The sequence below is a fragment of the Acartia tonsa genome, chromosome 7 (assembly GCF_053477335.1).
Source record: "Acartia tonsa isolate MP-2025a chromosome 7, ASM5347733v1, whole genome shotgun sequence".
NCBI classification, from domain to species: Eukaryota; Metazoa; Arthropoda; class Copepoda; order Calanoida; family Acartiidae; genus Acartia; species Acartia tonsa.
In genome coordinates, this window is record NC_137266.1 from 21,744,509 (window position 1) to 21,762,259 (window position 17,751).

The window sequence follows — 17,751 nt, forward strand, 5'->3', positions numbered from 1 at the left end:
TTCCTTATTTATTTACTGTTTTCAATAGTTTTCGTAAACATTACTATTCTTTTTTATTGTTATTAATACGACAACTATGGGCATAACTGTACCTGTTTTGCTTCTGAATTGTTATATTTTCCTATCGATGCGAATGACATCAGCATAAAATCTCAGCTTTCCATGACGTTTCATATTTTTGCACACATTATTATCAATGCAAAAAATGAATAAGAATTGTCAAATACCAAATTATGATCACTAATTATATTCATGCCAAGTTATTAAGTCTTTCAGGCCTTAAATTAAATTCATCTATTACAAAAAAAATGTTTTAACCCGCGGTATTAGCGTAAATGATAGTGTACCTGCTTGCTAACGGAGAGATGTCGGGCTCGAGTCTGGATCACATCTAGTCATACTAGAGACGTTAAAAGTGGTACTTTTTTGCTGCTTTGCATGACACGTTACACGAATAGTGAGAGTAGGTGTAATGCCATGGCTAATAAACATGCGCAACTTAATACTATGAACAGTTAAGACTTTCAGAAAAAGGCTGTGCAAGAAAAGGGTTGGTTGTCTGTTGAACCTAACCAAATATCCTTCAGTGTTAGAGTATTTCTTCCCATTACGAGCGGATGATTCTCTGATTTCTATAGATGATCACTTTGAATCGAAAGAGAATTCTGCCCATTAGTGGCAAATGCATATAGGTACAGAAAAGATTTGCTTGTAAAACAAAACAAAGCATATATTATAAGTTAATGTAGATATTATTGTAAAATTGCAGGATAACAAAAATATATTCATGCAGAGAATATAAAGGTACTGATAAATTTGAATTTCTTTTTTCCCAAATGCAATAAAAATACTTATAAATAGATAAAAATTCAAAACGCCTCAAAATTTCCTCCATCTGTCTGGTTGTCCTTCTGTCCGAAACGCTTTTTTGGAATACATGTGTAAGTATAGATGGATAATCCATACAACTACCTGGCCCACGTGGCGGGGACCCATTTATTCTGCTGATAGCAAATAGCTTTCAGTTCTTTTGTAGGGAATCGACTTTGTTTATATTTCCGAAGCTTTTAACTTATTTCAAAGACTCAATACAAAATAGGACAGGTTTGCTGCCCCGCGGAAAGAGTTGCTATAGCTCATGCCCACTCTATTCTTTTACTTTAATCTTCGTGGAACATTATTTACTCTTCCGAAATTTTGTTGGAGATTCCCTTGGCAAACAAGAATCTACCCTTCAACTCACATTGTTCGTACTTGTCCATATAAGAGTGTATTGATAACATATGATTTACTCGGCTCTTAAGTAGGATAAATTTCTGTATTTTTTTGTGAAGCTTCCCCTTAAAAATATGAGTGATATACACTGTAACATACTTTGTCAGTCCGTCTGTTTGTTTTCTTTATATACATACACCCCCCTTAATTTCAAGCGGTTATGACATAATTACTTGACACCCCCATGGCTTAGGGGGGGTGTATCCCAGTAAGGGAGGGGACATTGGGCTGTTTATTACACAATTACCCAAATTTTTATCATAACGTTTTCTGGATCATGGAAAGAAAACAAAGTCATTCCTAAATTAGGACAGAAGTCACCTTCCTAGGAAGGACATAAGTAGCCTTCCTCAAGTGAGAATTTGTTAGATGAAGGGCATAACATGCCTCCCTTAACAAAGATTTTGCAAGATTGAGGATAAAAGTAGCCTCCCTTCACCTCACAAAACCTAGCTTTTTGATCCTTCACATAGCAAAATCTTGCATAAAATTGGTTTTTGGTCCATCACATAGCAAAATATTAGAAAACTTAGCTTTTCTGTCCTTCACATAGCTAATTCTTGCAAAACATAGCAAATTCTTACAAAACATAGCAAATTCTTACAAAACATTGCAAATTCTTACAAAACATAGCAAATTCTTGCAAAACATAGCAAATTCTTGCAAAACATAGCAAATTCTTGCAAAACATAGCAAATTCTTTCAAAACATAGCAAATTCTTGCAAAACATAGCAAATTCTTCCAAACATAGCAAATTCTTGGAAAACTTAGCTTTTCTGTCCTTCACATAGCTAATTCTTGCAAAACATAGCAAATTCTTCCAAACATAGCAAATTCTTACAAAACATAGCAAATTCTTTTGTTTTTGAGTTTGGGACCCTTATTGTAAGAATTTGCTATGTTTTGCAAGAATTTGCTACGTTTTGTAAGAATTTGCTATGTTTTGTAAGAATTTGCTATGTTTTGTAAGAATTTGCTATGTTTTGCAAGAATTTGCTATGTTTTGTAAGAATTTGCAATGTTTTGCAAGAATTTGCTATGTTTTGTAAGAATTTGCTATGTTTTGCAAGAATTTGCTATGTTTTGTAAGAATTTGCTATGTTTTGCAAGAATTAGCTATGTGAAGGACAGAAAAGCTAAGTTTTCCAAGAATTTGCTATGTTTTGTAAGAATTTGCTATGTTTTGCAAGAATTTGCTATGTTTTGTAAGAATTTGCTATGTTTTGCAAGAATTTGCTATGTTTTGTAAGAATTTGCAATGTTTTGCAAGAATTTGCTATGTTTTGTAAGAATTTGCTATGTTTTGCAAGAATTAGCTATGTGAAGGACAGAAAAGCTAAGTTTTCCAAGAATTTGCTATGTTTTGTAAGAATTTGCTATGTTTTGCAAGAATTTGCTATGTTTTGTAAGAATTTGCTATGTTTTGCAAGAATTTGCTATGTTTTGTAAGAATTTGCTATATTTTGCAAGAATTTGCTATGTTTTGTAAGAATTTGCAATGTTTTGCAAGAATTTGCTATGTTTTGTAAGAATTTGCTATGTTTTGCAAGAATTAGCTATGTGAAGGACAGAAAAGCTAAGTTTTCCAAGAATTTGCTATGTTTTGTAAGAATTTGCTATGTTTTGCAAGAATTTGCTATGTTTTGTAAGAATTTGCTATGTTTTGCAAGAATTTGCTATGTTTTGTAAGAATTTGCTATGTTTTGCAAGAATTAGCTATGTGAAGGACAGAAAAGCTAAGTTTTCCAAGAATTTGCTATGTTTTGAAAGAATTTGCTATGTTTTGCAAGAATTTGCTATGTTTTGTAAGAATTTGCTATGTTTTGCAAGAATTAGCTATGTGAAGGACAGAAAAGCTAAGTTTTCCAAGAATTTGCTATGTTTTGTAAGAATTTGCAATGTTTTGCAAGAATTTGCTATGTTTTGTAAGAATTTGCTATGTTTTGCAAGAATTTGCTATGTTTTGTAAGAATTTGCTATGTTTTGCAAGAATTAGCTATGTGAAGGACAGAAAAGCTAAGTTTTCCAAGAATTTGCTATGTTTTGCAAGAATTTGCTATGTTTTGTAAGAATTTGCAATGTTTTGCAAGAATTTGCTATGTTTTGTAAGAATTTGCTATGTTTTGCAAGAATTAGCTATGTGAAGGACAGAAAAGCTAAGTTTTCCAATAATTTGCTATGTTTTGTAAGAATTTGCTATGTTTTGCAAGAATTTGCTATGTTTTGTAAGAATTTGCTATGTTTTGCAAGAATTTGCTATGTTTTGTAAGAATTTGCAATGTTTTGCAAGAATTTGCTATGTTTTGTAAGAATTTGCTATGTTTTGCAAGAATTAGCTATGTGAAGGACAGAAAAGCTAAGTTTTCCAAGAATTTGCTATGTTTTGCAAGATGAAGGACATAAGCAGCCTTCCTAATGTAAGAATTTGTCAGACAAAGGACATAAGTCACCTCCCTTAAGTTAGATTTTGTTAGATGAAGGACATAAGTAGCCTTCCTTAGATCAATTTCCAGTGACTTCTGTCCTAATTAGGAATGACTTTGTTTTCTTTCCATGATCCCGTTTTCTTATTCGTTGGCTCAACAACTTTGGGGACTTTTTAAAAAATTTTGATTTGTTGGTTCATCAAGTTTAGTATCCAAACATTTTAACCATTAATTGTAATCAACAGAAGTGGTAGTTTTGTGCATCAGCATTGGGCATGACATCAATTTATAGGCAATTGTCTTATCCCTTTACATCCCTGGGTGTATCTACCTTTATTAAACTTAAAAATACAAACATTATTTTATGAGAAACCCCTTTTATTCCTTGATGTATAAATGTGTTTATGCATGTTTTACAATTCTGTTCAGCATTCCCATACAACTAAATAGAATACAGCCTAAAGTTAAAAATAAATTTCAATAGTTATTTCTTGCATCGTATCATAAACAGCTTTCCTCGGATATAGAATGTACAATTATAAGATTAAAACCAGTTTTTTCAGCCCCGAGGTGCCAAAGGCACGGGCTAAAAAACTGGTTTTAATCTTATGATTGAACATTTTTATTTTCGTAGAAAGCTGGATATAATACGATGCTAGACATAGTTTTTTCGTATGGATGAGAACCGGTTTCTATCCACCGGATTCGAATGAATACGAGAAAACTTCTTTAATTTATTTATTCACAAAATACTATATTATTATGTTAGAAATCACATTCGAGGATTGTTTTATCTATTTTTAATCAATCATACTTATAAACATATTTTAGAAAATCTTGGGAAAAATAATCAACCTAAATACTCATCTATTTCTGTATATTGATATACCCAATTGTATGTAAGTTAACTACCTGTTTCTTTATCTATTATTGTCTATGATTATTCCAAATTGTGCATATGATGTTTAGGATTAGAGTAGGATAATATACGTATTACTTTCCAGGAATGAAAGCAGAGCTGGATCTTTAAGTCATTTTAGTGGTGAGCCAGATCGGGGTGCGCGGCATTTCATAAAATGCTGTGCTCTCATTGGTGGAAAGTTGGCTCATCCCGATCTTGCTCACCACTAAAATGATTTAAAGATCCAGCTCAGCTTATAGTGCATAATAAAAATGACGTCATACAATACAAATGACCAATGAAATGCCAGTATATATTTTACCATGGGTGAATTCAAATGTATACTGGCCTACCATTGTTCATTTGCATTGTATGACGTCATTTATAATTAGGCACTGTAAACTGCTTCATCTCAAGGGATAAGAAAATGAACGATGGATTTGAAATATAAATTCCTATTGGTGATAAACAAAATTAACCCTACTAAAGAATAAAATCGTTTGGTTTGGAAACTGCTAGTTTAAACCAAGCAACTATGACTTAATAAAAACACCCATAGCCTTTTAAGCCAACGAATGTTTTTAATACCATCGTTTTAAAACCAACCAGTATAAATTTCAGTCTAATTTCCCATATCACCCTTATTATATTCACAAATTGAAAGGGATTATTAACCCTTAACAGTCGGGCCCCTTGCCGCACCTTAATCAGTCGGGGGGGGGGGGCGTTCAACGCCCCCCCTCATTATCTCAGTTCCTATTAGAGCTAGAGGGCTAAAAATTTTTGTGCAAGTCCCCTGTGTTATGGTAAATTTCCGACCTTAAGTAAGTCAAGGTCAATTTCCGCTTCCTTCTTAACAACCTTTGTTTTTAGGTTTTTTTTTACTTAAAAATGTCAAACGGCTGTAATTTTTTTATTTTTAAAGCTAGAAGAAATTTTTTTTTGCAGAAAATGTTTATTTTTATTTAAATTTTATAATTGAAATATCAAAACATAAGTTTCAGCGGCCGCAGCTGTACTTGGCAGCTGCCAGCCGCTGCAGTCGGCGGTCGGCGGGAAAACGGTGGCGGATCTTTATGAAATTTTAATACATTATGTAGACATGTAAGAAAAGCTTAAGTTTAAAATTTGAAGTCTCTAAGTCAAAATTTGCGGCCACAGGAGCATTTTAAAGATTTCTGGAGACCTGGAGGATCAGGACCTGCAGGATCATACCTGGAACCTGAAATTGACTTGAACACCTGTATTTAATATGAGGATGTACTACTAGAGGATATTTTAGTATTTTGGTAAGATAAAATGCTTTGTTTAAGTCAAAAACAAATTTTTGTTCTTTACCTGGATGACCCTGCCAGGTTTGCTGGCATCCTGTGCCCGCCAGGATGGAGATATTCAAAAAATTTCAACTCTCAGTTATGTGTCATACCCATACTTAAAAAGTCAAGCAGTTTGGGCTCTTTATCTTTCACACACAGAAAATGAGATAGAAAAAACCGGATGGGGGGGCGTTCAACGCCCCCCCCCCCCCCGACTGTTAAGGGTTAAAATGAATATTTGTAATTTTTAAAAAGATATTTTACACAATTATTATTGGTTTGTTGACCTACAAAAATAAGTCTCCCAGCAAGACTTAGAGGTAAAGGTCTTGAAATTAAATTGTAGTGTTCTTTACCTGTATCATTTTCCAAATATAACATATATACAGACAAAGTCTAATTATTTAGGAAATATTCATACATTTTGAATTTACAAGACATTTCAATGACTTTATGTCAGCGAGCTCTTATTTCTTATAAGTCTAAAGGAACATTTCAATTTTAAATGAAAACATGTATGATCTTTCCTCGAACCAAAAGTTTAACATATAATGGCATTATTAATCAACGTTAAATGCCATCTTAAAGTCATAAAAATATACTTTTACTAAGGACCCAACAATGCGAGCTGCAATCCTGTTTATGGCATGACAATGAAAATAATAAAATAGAGGGAAAAATAAAAAAAAAAGGTTCGGAATCAAGAATGACATCATCCATAAGTAGGAAATATGAAATAAAAAAATAGGTCATCATAGGACTGACAGACAAAGTGAGTTTTGAATTTAGTTACAACTAAAGAATGATAAAAATTAATCAAAAAGTTTAAAATTAGTTTTGTACTAATAGCGTATTGTATTGTATTGTCCTTGTTTTTATATTTGTGTATTCATTGTGTTGTTATAATGTATTTAACAATCCTATTAAACATCAAATATAGATGGACATTATTACATTCATATCAGGGAGGGAGAGGTCAATGGACTGTTTATCACACTTGTTCTCAAAGTCATATATTATTGTTTTCTTGATCGTAGGCTTAAAAACCTTGGGGTCTTTTATAGAATTTTGATTGGTTGGTTCATTTAGTTGAGCGTTCAAACGTTTCACCCACTTGTTGTAGTTTACAGAAGGGGTAATTTTGTGTATCATCATTGGGGATGTACATCAATTTACCGGCCATAGTCTTATCCCTTTATATCCCTGAATTTATACATACTACAAATGATAAAGCATATTTTAAATATCGTTTTATTATATTTATAAGTTGTTTGAATAAAATTGTATAATAATATTGTAGTTTTGATATTCTTGTATTCGTTAAAGCTTTCTTTATTTTTTATTTTATTCTTTTATAAATCTCCCTATTTTTTCGTTTTGATAAACAAAGTATAACAATGTCCATCTGTTTATGTTGAGGATACTTTAGTGTAAATTAGTTTTAGAGATTTTCATTTCAAACCATTTTTCTTGCAGTGCAGTGTCTCAAAAGGCTTCGCAAAATTATTCTTGTTATTTTAAAAGCTTTTCCAGGATGGCTTCGAAACTGATTAATATCTGCTGGATTAGAACCGGTTATCATCTTACTGAATAATCATGTATAGCATCGTATTACGGACAATTTTTTATGAATATTAAAATGAAAAATTGACACCAATTTTAATCTTATAATTTTTTATTTTAATATCCGCGCGAAGCTGTCTAAATACAATGCGATAAATAGCTATTCTCTAAATAATCATGGCCTCAATCAGATATCATCATCCTTGTTTTAAGACAAATAACTGTATAATATAGAGTCTAAAACAATAACCCCAACCATTTAAGCAAAGTTTTTGGAAACTTTTACTTCTTACTTCACCACTTTTCCTCTTTTTCTCTTGCCATATATTTTTAGAGATGTTCTATTAATTCCACATAAAGAGCATAAATTGATATTACAACCATAGACAAAAAAGCATAATATTGCGTTGGGCCAAATCATATAAAAAAAAATTAGGCTAGACTGTCAATAAAAAGTTGGTTGTCTATTGGGTGTTACCTTACTTATTACCCTGGACGATTGAGCGTGTTACAATGAAATTCAAACTTAGAGTATATTCAAGGTGTCTTGGAGAGTCTTCAATAAGTTATCATCATCCAATTGTCCAAATGTTGTTTTTGCAACAAATATTTTGTACCAAAGGCTCTAATTATCTTTAAATGTATGAAAATTGAGCTTGAAAAACAAGGAAGACAAAATTCATTAAAGCGAAGCTCAGCATAAAAGAAGGTCAGACAAATACATAAATGCATTGTATATTCAACATTATTTAAAAGTCTAAACAAACAAATCCAAATAAATTTATCCCAAAGCATGCTGAAAAAAACATACTTACAATAAATTATTTGATCATTGAGAATGTTCGCTAATAACTTGTGACTAAATCAAGAAAAAGATTGCTTTTTAATATTAAATTTTTTTTAACTTCTAATAATATTAGCTATTATCATTTTGGCGGTTCTATAAAACATTATTTCATGCGGAAGTGATAGGACACTATTTTTACATTATCTATACAATGAATTAAAGTTATGGTAAAGGTTTTATATGAAAATAAGATTTATTTTAGCTAAAACTATTTCTTAATGCGCATTTGTTAAAAAAAACAATCACTTTATTTTTCATGGAATTTATTATGAAGCAGCTAAAATAACAATTAATGTTCTAAATCATCAAGAAAGTTTAGTAATTAATAATCAAATTAATTCTCTTAGAAATTACTAAACCTTTTCATTTATATTTTAATATTTTTAGAACTTATAAAAACTGTCATAATAACTCACACAGACTTTCAACTTTTCATTTGCTAAATCTTAACAATAAATGCATTTACTTTTGTCTGTTTGCAGGCTAAGTTATTCCCTTACACTTTAAGCTAAGGCAATAGATATAGAATAATAATTTCATCCCTTTAACCCTATCAACTCCCCTCATACAAGGGTAACAAACTGACTAATAAATGAGGACCATCGTAGCAACCTAGAATGACGATAATTTATCCCCTGTCATAATATCCACACATATTCTATTGTAAATATTTGATGCTAGAAAACGATGCGAAATGTCGTCGTATGGACGAAATGAAATGAGAATGTATAATTAATTGTATGAAAACAAGCTTCAGGATGCATATTTCAACTGGAATATTTCACCTAAATCCTATAAAACTTCCTAGACTAGCGTAGAAGTTTAGGTTTCCTTTTAATAGATATAAATAAAGTGTTTAACTAAGTTTTCTAAGTAAACGAAAAGTTACAAAGCTAATGTATTTGATTTAAACCAGGGCTCGGCAGCCGTACGATAGCCAAAAAAATCAGCTGAAAGTCTAACCCGTCATGTTTTAATCAAATAAAAAGTTTGTATCTATTCGAAAATTCCAATTGAAGGGTCCTTTTTAAATAACTGCAGACGTTGTTCAGTTCATATAACTGACAAAAGACCAACAAATAATAAGAAATTAAGAATTTTTATGATAATTAGGAAGTGTTATTATCGGATTTACAAATCAAATGATCTTTACTTTATGCTTTTTATGATTTTTGTAGGCCCTATCATGTTTTGTAGAATGCAACGATGTGCAAGCGTAGTTTGACGTTCTTCCTTCTTATCTTTTACTTCATGTAAAATTTTCACTTGGTAAACAGTCTTTAAACTTTCCTTGCGTGCTTTATACCGCTTGCTTTCTCACCTTTATTAAGCAGAAATTTATTTACACTAATATTTTGTATAAAAATATAACCATTAGCAACCAAAATATTATAAAATAATTTAGTATTAGAAAGAGTGTCATAACTAAATTAATTCATGATATTTTATACATATTTTATGGCTAAGCCTTTTTACAATTAAGTTATGTGTTTCTGACTGTCAGAAACTTAAATTTCTGTCTAAAATCGTTATGTTGAAAGCGTCCAATTGATTTCAAATTGTGCTTAAAGAATTTACTAAAGCACTTTTATATACAAAATTTTTATTTAAAGCGAAGCTATTATATAATTAGGGTCGGTCGGACGTACATCCGGAACGGATAGCTCTTTTCTTCAATTTAGACATGTTAAAACTGTCCTACCAATTTCAAACTTTGCATGATGATTAGGTCCGACTTAGGAAGCGTAGCAACTCTATAATCGTTACCAGAAAGTCCGTACGTCCATTTAAAACATTCTGATTTTTTACTTTTTTGACAAAGAAATTGTATCACATCTGTTCATCTGGTTTTTGGAATACTGATTTTTGCAACAAGGTATTATGTTATAAGCGAAACATCCCAAAAATGTAAGTTTATCCTTAAACAGTATCCTGTATTTAAACAGGTTTGCAACAAATATACTTTAATTTTTTTTAGACTTATATACTTTTGTATTTTGATTATTTAGTTCTGGCACTCTACAAGTGTAAATGTTCGTTTGTCCTACCGTTTCAGAGCTTCACTTTTATGGATGTTGTCTTCCTTGTAACCTTGTTAAAGATAAAAGTTAACAAGAATTGCAAAAGATCTTTTGCCAATTCCTAAAAATGACAAAATGTGCTTGCTGTAAAAACATCATGGAAAGTGAACTTGCAGCTGAATCAAGTGAATCTGCATCCAATGAACTGCTAGATAGAGAAGCAAATGATAGTGAAAATACACAAGACACTATAAATGTTAAAAATGATCAAGACAGCGAGGTAACAAAATTATTTTTGAATACAAACAAGGATTAAACATCCATAAAAGCGACGCTTTACAATCAGAAGGTAGGAGTGTCAGAAGTTAATAAATATCTAAATAAAATTGTACATAAAGTTACAAAATTGCTTAATTTCAAGATACTTTATAAAGATATTCTTTAATTTTTAGGACTCAATTATAAACAGATGCTTTTCCTAAGAATCATTATTCCAAAAATCAGATGAATAGGATAATTAAATGATACAAAAGTGTTTCGTAAAAAGAAATAAAAATCAGCTTGTTTTAAATGATTATAAAGTCACCGATGGACGTACAGACGGTCATGTTATAATGAAAATACTTTCATTTTTTAAAAAATAACTGTACATAATTACAAGGTTCAAAGTTCAAATTAGAAAAGGAAATGAATCCTAAAAATGCAAATGGCCTTATATAAAAGTAACAGGATGTTTTGTGAATTTGTCTGTCTGTGTGCAGGGAATTTGACAGCTTTGGGGACTTTTATTAAAATATGATTGGCTGGTTCATTAAGTTGAGTGTCCAAACGTTTCAACCAATAATTATAATCTTCATGAGTGCTAATTAATGGGGTATCCTTTTTGTAGATTATGTATCTTTGTTACTAAGAAAATGTCTACATACATTAATTGTAGAAAGTGAAAATTATTTTAGAATATTAAAATACTGCTTAATCAAATTAGAAAAACGCCGAAGATTTTTTTCTGGGGATGAGGGCAAACAGATTTAATAAATAACGCGAGGCACGTCTAATTTTTTTTGGTTGCAGTAAAAAACTTTGTTTTGATTGTAAAACTTTCACCTGATTTGTTAAAACTAATGTCATTTTTTTAGATGCAGCATCCTTAATTTTAATAAAACACATCCTTGTTCCCACAATGCAATGAAAATGATTGATTAGGTTTAAAAATAATGTAATCTCCTTAATGATCTAAATTTCACAGCCTTTAAGTTTCACATTTTTGTCATTTTAGAAAATGTAGAATTATAAAAGTTTCTCTTAAAATAAAAATGTCCTCGACTTTGACTTTCTGGTAACGATTATAAAGTTGCTACACTTCTAAAATCGTACCTAATTCTTATGAGAATCATCATGCAAAGTTTGAAATGGATAGGACAATTCTAACATGTGTAAATTAACGAAAAGAACTAACCATTCCAGACATACCTACAGACCTACCCTAATTAAAGAAAAGATTTGATTTTTAAAAAAATGAGTATTGGTCTTCTTTTGATAAAAAGAAAGCATGACATGACAAAAAATTTATATTTTTAACTTTTTGGATGTATGCTTCACTCTTAGCCCAATAATACTTATTTTCACTAAAATGGAAATAAATTGTTTTTTCCTTGTTATGCTGGTTAATGATATACCTAATTGTCCTTGTTTACAGTTATTTATCATCATAAGCTAGCATCACACACACACACACACACACACACACACACACAAACATAGACACACTCACACACACACACACACATCTAACATGCTGTCAGATCGGAGAAAGAGATATATTCAAGGTGTACTGTAATAGGATCTCTCTGTTCGAAGATTGGAAAAATAGCCTAAAACCATCCCAAGACCTAAAAATAAAAAAAGACCTAAATTTAAGTATCCTTAAATTGGAGAGATCAATCGGTTTTTAGGATTGTATTTTTAAAATACTTAGATCTGTCCTTATCTACTATACTGGTCGGATGGTTGACTTATTTGTAGTTGTCAAATGTTCCTACAAATAAAGGAAGAAAATGATACAGAGAGAATGGGATCGGGATGAAAAAAAAACATAGATCATCACAAAACCTTTATGTACATATAAAAGACCGACAGACTAACGAACTAATATTACAAAAGGTTCACTCTTCATTAGTATGGGGAGTTATCTTTCCCTAAACAACAGAAGGACAGACAGACAGGCGTACATAAAGGCTTTATAGATTAATTTTACTACAAAAACAGAGTTGGTTTTTTATTAGGGAAATATTTTACTTTAACAAAATCAAAATCAATTAGAATTGGTGAAATTATGAAGACACTGAATTTATTTTTGTAAAACTCTCACTTGTTAGTTACCAAAACATGAAAAGAGAAAGGGCTGAAATAATGGATATATAATATACGTGGATTTATTAACAGGGGAAAATTAGTCTTCTATTAAGGTTGCTAATATTAACCTAATTTATTTGTCAATTTATTGATCTAGTATGAAAGAAAGGGATTCGGTAAGGATGAGGGTTATCGTTATTTTAGCTAGCAGCGAGTATCTTATTATTACATGAAGAGCACATGAAAATCTGGTGCAACATCCAAGTAATAATTTATCGATTGCTTAAATATTATTAGTACACACAGATAGCCTGATATCTAGTTGCCGAAAGTGTACGCAGTTTCCTGGGTGTTTCCTCATCCTAGCTCAATATTTACTACTAGCTACAAATCTTCAAACTTCCCTTAAAAAAATCAAAATTTGAATGTGTAAACGATTTATACATTATACATTATAAATTTGAATTTTTTAAATTTTGATTTTTTTTTTTTGAAGTTTGAAGCTTTTTTAGCTAGAAGTAAATATTGAGCTAGGATTAGGAAACACTCAGGAAACTGCGTACACATTCGGCAACTAGATATCAGGCTATCTACACACATCATGATTCGGCATATTTTTAGTAGCGAAGCTACTCTACAATTCAATTTGTCTGTCTGTCTGCCCGTCAATCAGTCATTACGTAACAATATGGGGGCAATGTGCTTTTCTCATCTGCTATTTAAGATAGACAGCTGAAATATTCAGTGCAGATTCCTATGACCTGTGAGCAACAAATCTATAGGATAGATGTATATGGAGATTCCTTACTTCCATTCCTTTTTCAATGACCTTATTCGTCTGCTACCAAATTATTTTCTGCTGCTTGGCTGTGTTAATACACACCACACCATTGGCACAAGGACAGTGCGATAGGGAGAGACAGTTATTTAACCCTTTCCCTCTCTAGTGTTTTACTCTAATCTGTGGCATCTGGTCAATACATTGATTTGTCCCACATGCTTTAAGAAACAAAAATGATTCATTCTATACAGGTTTTTTGATTTTCTTAATTTTTTTCATATTCTCTCAATTTTCTTTATCTTTTTGTACTAAATTAGTTCGTTTTTCCTTCCATGGTTTTTTATGCTCCGCTACTTATGAATGTTGTCATCCTTTTTTAACTAGAGATCAAATTCTACCAAGCAATTATTATATTGTGCTTTCTTCGTCGTTTTAGGAAACTTACGGTAAACTTAAACATGAAGACTTGATATAAATTAAAATTTTACTATTTATATTACTTCTTAGACTATACATATCAATTAAAGTTTTTTTTTTCTCTAAATAGTTATACTCCCTCTGAATTTAAAACTTTATCGGGTCAGTGATACAGGGGTTTTAATAAGTTTTCAGTATGATTTCTAAACTGATTAATATCCGGTGGATTGGAATTGGTTCTCAGCCATACTAAAAACTCATGTATAGCATCGTGTTACAGACAATTTGACACAACCCAATCTTTCCAGATTTTGTGTAATTTTTTGAGGAACACGACTCCAGCGACGTCATATTTTTCTTTCCCGAAAAAGGGAAGGGGGGAAGAAAAAAAGAGATGGAAGAAAAGGGGGGTTTTCCCCATCTCTTTTGAAGAGATTTTCTTCCCCCCTTCCCTTTTTCGGGAAAGAAAAATATGACGTCACTGGAGTCGTGTTCCTCAAAAAATTATACAAAATCTGGAAAGATTGGGTTGTGTCAGACAATTTTCCACGAATATGAAAAAAACATAAGATTAATACCATATATATATAAGCTTGGGCCTTCGATTTTAATCTTATATTTTTTATTGTAATATCCGCGGAAAGCTCTCTTTAATATGATGTGATAAGTAGCTATACTTAGATTTGAGTAAATTTATTAAAGTATACCCAGCTAACTTCAACATAAGTGAATATACACAATAATTAGGACACATACGATCCTAGATGCCCATTTATGTAGAGCTTTAACGTTATTGGTGGATTTTATATTAAATTTCCAAAATTGACATTACTTTTGATTTTTATTACCACTGTCATTTGAAAAAGTTTTCTAATTAAAGACCTGGCATCTCTTTTTTTCACCCCCCCCCCCCTGAAAAATTTATGGGGAGTGGAAACACCCTCCTATGTGTCCGAACCCTCGTCACCTCTACACCCCAATAGTTGTGCACGCCACTGTGTAAAGCCCTAAATGTACAAATAAGAGTATTTTTGTGTCCTTTTTGGTCCATATCAAATTTTTGCGATAAAATAAAAGCCCTATAACCAATTCTAACATATTTTGGTTTGAAACGGGAAGTTTTTTATTATACTACTTTTATTACATCATATATGCATGTAGTTGGAGATTTGAACATACAATTTTCATTTCGATGTGTAAATCTGGCTGGTTCCCTTATTTTGCTTTGTCTCTTTAAAAAAAATAATTGTTAGTTTTTTGTTTGTTTGTCTGTTTGGGTTAGGTTATTTTAGATATTGAATTTCAGATGGTTAGTAGGGTTATAGCAAAACAGCCCTGCATAGGGGGAAAAATGGTTGGGTATAATTTTGTTACTAGAGGTCTTTTAGTGCACTTGACGGAAGGGTGGAGTTTTTTTTTTTTTATCTAGGATAGATTTCTTTTGAAAGTTTGAGTACTCCAGTGTTGCGGAGCCCGAGCCGGAGCCGGGAGCCGTGGAGCCGCCATATTTTGCTGGAGCCGGAGCCGTGATTTTCGTTAAAAAAAAAACGGCTTCGGCTCCGGACTAGATAAATAAAGAGATTTTTTATAAATTATAATTTGGTAACACTGTTTTGTCATGTGCAAAAATAGACGTGGGAAAAAAATATGTCGAGTTTTTTCTTTATTTAAGGTCGGAGCCGGAGCCGCACCAAAATCAAACGGCTCCGCAACGCTGACTCTCCCCCAAAATATTTGTAAACATTACCTGGACCACATCGGACCAATGCAATGGTTAGCGAGATCAAATATCCTGTTGCGGTGGTACGTCAGTTTCTTCCCATGCCATGCTATTTTATACTAAGATCTGTAACTGATTTACTCTACTCTCAAAATACACACATTCAACTTTAGTTAAACATTACTTCTCCGAGGAGTAGCATGTAAAACACGCTGTGTTTTTACAAAATTATACATATATGTGCTTTTTCTGTGAATTTTATATTTTTAGTTGTTGTTTATGTTATACAAAATTATCAATTTAAGATTCCAGTTATATTAATTATAAATGTTTAGATGCTAGCAAATTTAATGTTGCTCTTTTGTAGCAACTTGGCTGTGCTTTTATTTCCGTTACTATTGGCTGATATTCAAAGACCCAATCAAAAGTTTCAACCCCTTGGGTAGAGTTACATATATCCCGTACCCCCTCTATACTTTTACTTTAATAGTGAAATTTTTGATTATAAGAAGAATTTTAGATAAAAATCTATAAAAATCAAACATGATTAGACATGATTGTAATTTTCAGTGTCAAAAACCATTTTTCTAAATATTAGAATAGTTATTTCTTTCATCGTATTATAAATAGCTTTCCTTGGATATAGAATGTACAATTATAAGATTAAAATCAGTTTTTTAGCCCCGAGGTGCCGAAGGCACAGGCTAAAAAAATTGGTTTTAATCTTATGATTGTACATTCTCATATAAACGACCCCTTAAATAGTGGATGTAAATATTCATTTATTTCCCTGAGGTAGTCATTTATTTCCCGGAGGTAGTCATTTTTTAGAGAATAAATGATGAGCTATCGCTCCATCATTTATTCCCTCGGGCAAAAAATATTCAGTCCTAAACAAAAAACTGGATAGGAATACCCCATTTTTATATTCGTAGAAAACTGGATATAATACGATGCTAGACATAGTTTTTTCGTATGGATGAGAACCGGTTCCTATCCACAGGATTCGAATGAATACGAGAAACGCAGTTACTCTATATTTGTCAATGTTTCTTTGTTTTACTTTCTCAAAAGAAAAATTAGTAAGGTTTTTTATACTTCTAAGTTTAAGATCTTTTTTCGGTTATCTTAACATCGGTCCCGTAATGGTTTTATGATATTTAATTTTCAGTTTTGATCTTGTGGTGGTTTTAAGCTTTTTCTAGCAGCCCTATTATGCCTCTTTTAATACAGAGCCTCTAGATGCAATGAGCGCAGCCGCTGGTATATTATCTAATGATGTCTGGGTTATACATTTATACTTATACATTCTTAAAATCCTCACATTTGGCAAAGTGGTGGAATAACAATTTTCAATTTAGTGCGGCAATACCGTTAGATAGGCCTCAAGGCCCACTGCCTATTTCCGTCCTCTAGTTACCCTTTTACTCTCTTCTTTTTATTATTGGTGAAGCTATTCTATTATTCACTTTGTCTGTGTGTCAGTTCGTAACGCAATGGGAAAAATGTGACCTTCTCGGTTCTATATAAGATAGAATGCTGAAATTTTTAGAGATGATTCCTATGACATATGCTCATTAAATGTATAGACTGTTTTGTCATCCTTGTTTACCTATGGATTATATGAGTATTAATGTTGTTTTCTGGATGTTGTCATCCTTGTTTTGATTATTGTTTTGTTAATAAACATAAGGAATAATATTATTAGGTTTAATGTTACAATATTTATTTGTTGTTTTATTAATGATCTAATTTTACATAAACCTGTGTTGTAATTCAATTAAGTCATTTTAAAAGTACATAAGGTTTCATAAGATATAATGTTTCGTCAACATTTGTAAAAAACAATTTGATTTTGAAGTAATTGAAATGTTTGAAAGCATGTCTAAATGATACGATGACTTTTTCAGAGAAAAAAGTTTTAACTTTAGAATGATTTAGCCATTATTCTGGTATTTTAGGTTTAAAACCTCTACTTTGATCTTCAAGAACTAAATAAATGTCATATTTTCTATTGAAGCTTTTCTATATTTTTCTATAATTATAGCTTTTTTCGTTAGATTAAGCGTGTTAGAATTGTCTTATCGATTTCGAACTTTGCATGATGATTCATATAGTAGAGGTACAATTT

At 31.5% G+C, this 17,751-nt stretch overlaps 1 protein-coding gene across 1 annotated transcript in view; it reads left to right on the forward strand.

The window, feature by feature from the left end:
- The first annotated feature begins 9,737 nt into the window (after positions 1 to 9,737).
- The window catches only part of LOC145325063 (endoglycoceramidase-like), a 36,052-nt gene continuing 28,038 nt past the window's right edge, over positions 9,738 to 17,751 (forward strand). The window contains exon 1 of the mRNA XM_080167885.1: positions 9,738 to 10,630. Coding sequence (XP_080024011.1) covers positions 10,478 to 10,630 — 153 coding nt within the window. The 5' untranslated portion in view covers positions 9,738 to 10,477. The remainder of the gene's footprint in view (positions 10,631 to 17,751) is intronic.